At 44.5% G+C, this 6,893-nt stretch overlaps 1 protein-coding gene across 1 annotated transcript in view; it reads left to right on the top strand.

Annotated features, from left to right (window-relative positions):
- Positions 1 to 326: 326 nt before the first annotated feature.
- The window catches only part of FLT1 (fms-related tyrosine kinase 1), a gene marked incomplete at its 5' end in the record, with an annotated part of 18,190 nt that continues 11,623 nt past the window's right edge, over positions 327 to 6,893 (top strand). Inside the window, 4 exons of the mRNA XM_009070227.1 lie at positions 327 to 431; positions 3,136 to 3,249; positions 4,026 to 4,114; positions 6,731 to 6,890. Coding sequence (XP_009068475.1) covers positions 327 to 431; positions 3,136 to 3,249; positions 4,026 to 4,114; positions 6,731 to 6,890 — 468 coding nt within the window. The remainder of the gene's footprint in view (positions 432 to 3,135; positions 3,250 to 4,025; positions 4,115 to 6,730; positions 6,891 to 6,893) is intronic.

Genomic DNA, 6,893 nt, shown 5'->3' with positions numbered 1-6,893 from the left:
AGGGAAAGGAGAAGCAAAATCTTTCTCTGGCAGAGCTAGACTGAAAAATTGTGTCACAAGCCAGTGTACCTGCACTGAATGGTTGCATTCATTTAGAGACATTTTAAATTGTATCACTTGCTTCCTCCCATGACTCTGTCTTCTAGTTTGTCTGCTTACTCTTAAAAAAGCCCAACAAACCAAAAAAACTAAAACACTTATATGTTGGAAATATACCTTTGGGACTCCCTGTGAAGTACATTTTTCAGTTTATGAAGTATGAAGCCATTTGCTGACAAGATTTCCTTTCTACCAGAATGTATCTCTCCGTTTTATTTTCTTTACAGGAAAGTCTCTTGGACATGGAGCTTTTGGAAAGGTGGTACAAGCCTCTGCTTTTGGAATTAGGAAGTCACCAACATGCAGAATAGTCGCTGTGAAAATGCTAAAAGGTATGTTGCTACAAAGATGCATTGGAAAGAAAAAAATATGAAATATATAGCACCTCATTTTTATATGATTCTGACAAAAGAAAGAAGCTTTCATATTTTCCTTGGTCATTAGTTCCAATGAATAATCATCTTATTGTTAAAAATGGGAGCCTTATGTATAATTTGCATCTGTCTGACTTCTCATTCTAACCTTCTCCATTAGATTATAGAACAATTTTTCTTCATGAAGGCCTTTCTATTAAGCTAAACAAATTGAGCAGTTTAAATCTTGGTGGTGTTGTGCAGGTGCATCCTCTCTGAACTGTCTGCAGGCTTATCACACAGTGCTTGGGATGCTGACACCCAGGTTGTGCAATGGATTTGCCAGCACTCTTCATACATCAGTGCTCATCCAAAAGTGAAATCATCCCCCAGCTATTCACTGTCACCTTTCTCATTGGAGCAGAAAGGACAAAAAGCCCTCATCAGCTTGAAAAGGGAGCTTGGGAATTTAGTAGGCAGGGTGATATTCAGTCATAGCCTGCAGCAGCTGTGGTTGAATTCCCTAACCCAGACTCCTGGTGGCATTCCCTTCATATGTATTTAGCTTTCCCTTGTTTATATATGTAAGGATCATAGCAGGCTTTTTTTGCATTGCCCTGGGAGCTTATGCTGCATTGCTTTTCTGTCTTAATCCCTGAATCATTTTTGGTGTTGTTCTCTGCCAGGACACATCCCCTATCTGCCAGTAAGGCTTGGGTCCTTGATGCTTTCATTTGACTTTCTTCAGGCATAGTTTGAATGCATCCATCTTACCCAGTGGCTCCTAGCTTCACAGATGCTTGCTTATCATTTATCAGGAGATCTGCACATGTTAATTTCAGCCCTTGGAAGGACATGTATGATACGTTCAGACCTACAGTCTGGCAGCTATACATCATGTAGGGTGTGCGCTCTTGACATTACCCTCAACAGGCTTGTCTGCAATATACTGTCCAATGCTTTTGCAGGGTGTGGTGTCTGGGTTCATCCCCAAGAACAGAGTTTGCAGCTGAGAGGGTTGCAAACCATTCTCCTCTCTCATTCCAGAGCACAGAAATACTCTAGTGGCCAGTGTCAAAACAACTACCCTGCCACAAGAATGGCTGGAACATGGGAGGAAACTGAAGCTTTGGTCCCTGTCCAGACCTTCTCAGCAGTAGGCCCATAGCAATCTGTGTCAATGTTTTCAGTGGATGGCCTGTCACATGGGTCATCGCCTGACCCTGGTTAACTGAGCTGTTGTGCCAACATGAAGATATATGTGCTGGCAGAATAGTCTGCCAGGTTCAACATTTTTTCATGTACATCAGCAGGCTTCTCATGCCAGCCAGCACCATCAAGGCAGCAGTGGGTGCTCCTGGAATAGATGGAAGCAGATGGCAGCTAGCAGAAGTCTTCATGGTGGGATTCGTGTGTGTGTGTGTGCACAGTAGATACTTGTATCTGAGTTAGTCACTTAAATGCCCTTTACTGGCAGTAGTGAGAAACAACAGTTCATCTCATCCTAAGGCAGACCCCTGCATATGGGGAGCTTGAGTGCTTGTCTAGCTCTGCTGACAATGAACAGAGCCAGTAGTGACCAGATCCTCTATAGGTATGGGCACCTAAAGTATGGGGAGACCTGCCACATTCCTTGTGTCCTCACTTGATTATCGAGAAATGTTGCAGTCATTTCTGGGGTTTAGCCCCCACAGAATTTCCAGGAGGTGAAGAGAAAGTGTCACCACCTATACAAAAAAATAGTGGGTCACTAACTAGATGACAAGTTTTGTGTGCAAGCACCATGAAAAACTGTTTCCATTCTGATGTTGAAACCAAACCCTTTGAGACCTAGCTCTAGGGTTTTTTTCTGCAGGAGCGTTCTTCTTGTTCTTGGTGTCACTTAAGTGAAGAACTCCTTTCGGACCTACACAAAGCAATATGTTTTTTTTCTTGCTGTCTTACAAAATTAAATTCTGCAGAAAAAAAATTGCTCAGAGGGAATGAAAAGTTTCACTCAACACTAAGTAAAATGTTTTCAATTTATTTGAGGGCTTTCTTATATCATTATTATTACTCTTATTAATAATACTGATCATGACTAGTAGAGGTGAGATGCAGTCACCTCACTTCAACCAACTAAAATTTACATCCCTGGTCTATCTCCAGGCTTCCTATATAACAAACAGAACCAGACAAGCATCGCCAAGGGGTAATACAACTTTTACCTATACAGATGCCTAAACCCAATGGCTGCACCCACCTCTGGAAATACTTTGCTCTTGCCACTGACTCCTTGTGGACTGACTCCTTGCCTTGATTAGTTCAGGCTAGTATGTAACCCTTCTAAATCTGAAGGCAGGTCAGCTGAAACCTACTCTAGATAGGGTTAATTATAATCTTAAAATCCCTTTTTATTTGTTCTTTCATGTTTTGGCTGAAACGTCAAAACTATTCATGTGAAAAAAATTTCACTCAGTTCTAAATATAACAGAGTCTACTGGGAGGAAGTTGAGTGCCTGACTCTTTTTATGGGTTTTATTGCAACTAAGAGGATGCTGAGCAGGGAGGAATAGAGAAAGAACATAAACACAAGAAGTACATCCAGTAATAGAGGTTATTGCAATGAAAAGTAATAAGAAGTGGCAAAGCTCACAGGACCAGTTCTTTGCCATTTCACATCGACTTCATTTTGCATTTACAGAAGGGGCCACAGCAAGTGAGTACAAAGCACTGATGACTGAGCTGAAAATCCTGATTCACATTGGTCATCACCTCAACATCGTGAATTTGTTGGGAGCTTGCACAAAAAATGGAGGTAAAAAAAAGTCTGCACTGCTCTGAAAATGGGTTTGGATTACCTTCCAGTAACAGTCAGTTGGCTATGTTGTTTTTCATCCAGCGGTTAAGTTATTCACTTGCAATATCCAAGCTCATCCTGTAGTTGGTAAAAAAAATGGAGAAGAGAAAAAGAGCTTTTTTTAGTCATTTAATGGAGTGATAAAACATTTCCTTTAATGAAGTGATTAAACATTTCCTCTCCTTAAACTTTCCTTTAGTATTAACAAGTGAAGCGTGAATTTAGGACCATGCCACTTGCTGTCCTTTACTCACTCACTGCTCAAGCTCAAGTTAAACATGATCTGGAAAGGCTGTGAACAAGGGATATCAGCTGCTGGCCCTGAACAACAAATTACAAGGCAACTGTTGGAATATCATGAAGGATTTTACACTAAGAAAATCAAAAGTCCAGTAAGAGCAATTGTTTCAGATATGTCACCTCTTTTAGTTCAACAAGTGTATGTGGGCTGCAGGAGTCCAGTCTGAACTGCCCAAAGAGGAAATAGAGGGTCCCTCAGGACCCAGATTCATGACCAAGCTTTCAAAAATTAGGCCCTGCCCTAATTTCCAGAAACAGTGTTGTTTTGATAACATGTCCAGTGCCCTTCAAGCAGTCTTCTACTTCACTGGGACATGTTGCCAGTTATTCTGGACTCAAGTTACAGTTACAGACATGAAAGACTATCCTTCTCAGAACTGATTCCACCTTGTATTGCTTTATACTGCTCAAAATACACTCTCCTTTTCCCCCAGGGCCTTTGATGGTGATTGTTGAATACTGCAAATATGGGAATTTATCAAATTACCTGAAGAGCAAGAGGAATTTTTTCTGTGCTAACAAGGTGAGGAGGCAGATCCAAAGTGTCCCCACATGTTCTTGCCCTGGGCTGCTGAGCCCATTCCTGGTAACTCTGGGTTGCTTCAGAGGCTGGTGTCAGTGAAGGCAAAGGAAGTGGTTTTGCCCACTGATTTCAGTACTGCTGGGAGCACGACTGAAATAAAGCCAATTAAATCTCATGTCCCAAGGCACCCTAATATTCAGAGATTTACAAGTAATCTTATTATTGTGTGAACAGAGGGGCTATCAAGAGGAAAACAGATTAGAGACTTGTCCTGACATCCCACAACCCTCTGAATCAGATTTATGGCATGTTTCTTATTACAAACCTAAATCCAAATATGTCAACTATATCCCTGCTTGTGCACTTTCAGCAAAATCCTCCAGAGGATCTCGGGCTCTGAAATGGGTTTTAGGAGTCTGGACCCAGAACAGCAGGCCTCAAAACTTCTGTTCAGCTGTGCCAAAAGCTCAGCAGCATCTCAGGGTTTTTTTGGGGAGAGCTCTGTGGGAGTGCACACTCTGGAGGAAATCCCTCTCCAAAGGGCTTTTGCTGAGTCTCTGTTCCCAAGACTGTTCATGTTGGACTCCCCATGAGATACAGCAGCCACCTCCTCCTACATGTGGTTGTTGGAGTAGGATGCTCAGCAGGGAGTATGACTGCAGGGTACATCTTGAGGGGAGTCACTCACATACTCCCTGGTGAGGAGTCTTCCCAGACTCGATTCTCCAGCACCCATGGGAAGGTTGCCGAGGCAGGAAGGACAGAGCAGTTTGGCTCTGCACCAGCATGTGCAGGGAAGAGAGGTGGTCACAGGAAGAGAAAAGATAAGAGGGAGAAAGAGCATGGCCAGGCAGCTAGGCTGGTCTCCAGGTAACAGTGAGAAAGCATTTTCCAAACAGTGTTGTACGTGTCCTGTTAAATCATCACATCATTGGCCATAAGATGGACAACTCCATGGATGAAGACCTGGTTGGCTGGTTGCATGCAAAGAGTTGTGGTCAATGGCTCCTTGTCCACATGGAGACCAGTGACAAGTGATGTCCCTCAGGGATTGGTGCTGGGGTCAATACTATTCAACATCTTTGTTGGCAACAGAGACAGTGGGATCGAGTGCACCCTCAGCAAGTTCACTGACGACAGAAAGCTGTGTGGTGCACTCGATATGCTGGAGGGAAGGGATGCCATCCAGAGAGTCCTTGATGGGCTGGAGAGATGGGCTGATATCAACTGCATGAAGTTCAACAAGGCAAAGTGCAAGATTCTACACCTGGGTCATGGCAATCCCAGGCATACCTATAGTGGGGCAGAGAAGCCATTGAGAGCAGGCCTGCAGAAAAGGACTAGGGTGTGATGGCTGATGAGAAGCTCATCATGAGCCAGCAGTGTGCACTAGCAGGTCAGAAAGCCAATTGAATTCTGGGCTGCATCAAAAGGAGTGTGGACTGCAGGTCAAAGGAGGTGATTCTCCTCTACTCTGCTCGTGCAAGGCCCCACCTGGAGTATTACCTACAGTTCTGATGTCCACAATATAAGAAGGACATGGAACTGCTGGAGCAAGTCCAGAGTAGGGCTACGAAGCTGATAACAGGACTGGAGCACCTTCCCCATGAAGACAGACTGAGAAAGTTGGGGCTGTTCAGCCTGGAAAAGAGAAGGTTGCGTGGAGACCTTATAGTAAACTTTCAGTATCTGAAGGGAGCCTACGGGGTAGCTGGAGAGAGACTCTTTGTTAGGAACTGTAGTGATAGGACAAGGAGTAATGGATATAAATCGAAAGAGGGTAAATCTAGATTAGATATTCAAAAGAAGTTTTTTGATGTGAGGGTGGTAAGACACTGGAACAGGTTGGCCAGGGAGTTTGTGGATGCCCCAACCCTGGCAGTGTTCAAAGCCAGGTTGGATAAAGCCTTGAGCAACCTCCTCTAGTGGGAGGTGTCCCTGTCCATGCAGGGGGAGCTGGGACTAGATGATCTCAAAAGTCCATTCTGACCCCTTAATATACTATGACACTACAAAAGCATTGCATCAAGGCATTGAAGAGAGGCATTCACTTTCAACAGCAGCTCTATTTCAAACACCAAATGCCCTTGCTCCTCACTGTAAGGGCTTACAGACCCACAAGAAGCACTGTGCAGGGACATAGAGACACATGCCTTAAGCAGCCTGGGACAAAAAGCTGATGTTTGAGAAGGCTGAGACATGCACTGTGGGCACATCCTTCCCAACTGATCCATTTGTGCTCCTTCTCTGGCAGCTGGAAAGAAATAGGCCCATTCAGCTGTCTCATTTCAGGCTGAGATGAGCCACAGCCCAGCAGATGTGTCCATCCACACACCCTGCAAATCCACATCAGAGGTAGCCCACTGCCCTGGCTACCCCAAAATCATGTTCTGGTGCTCCCAAGCCACCATGTTTCTGCTCTCTGGGCATGGTAATCTTGGTGGAGCACAGCCCTGCCACCAGCCCCTGCCTGTCACAGTGGCACTGGACCCATGGGAGACATGACCACACACACCACGGATCACCATCCCAGCAGAAAGGTGACAGCAGTCTGACTTGATTCCTTTCCCACCCACTCCGTCACTGATGTAGCACCTCTTCTCTGTTTGTTTGAAGGATTCCTCTCTGCAGGGAGAGCCAACGAAAGAGAAAAAGGATATTGAGCCAGTAGAAGGCAAAAAACAAAGGCTGGCCAGTGTCACCAGCAGTGAGAGCTTTGCGAGCTCTGGGTTCCAGGAAGATAAAAGTCTGAGTGATGTGGAGGAGGACGAGGATGGTA

Source organism: Acanthisitta chloris, unplaced genomic scaffold (assembly GCF_000695815.1).
Source record: "Acanthisitta chloris isolate BGI_N310 unplaced genomic scaffold, ASM69581v1 scaffold1010, whole genome shotgun sequence".
Taxonomy (NCBI): Eukaryota; Metazoa; Chordata; class Aves; order Passeriformes; family Acanthisittidae; genus Acanthisitta; species Acanthisitta chloris.
The sequence above is the reverse complement of the archived record's forward strand: the minus strand, read 5'-3'. Positions and strand labels throughout refer to the sequence as shown.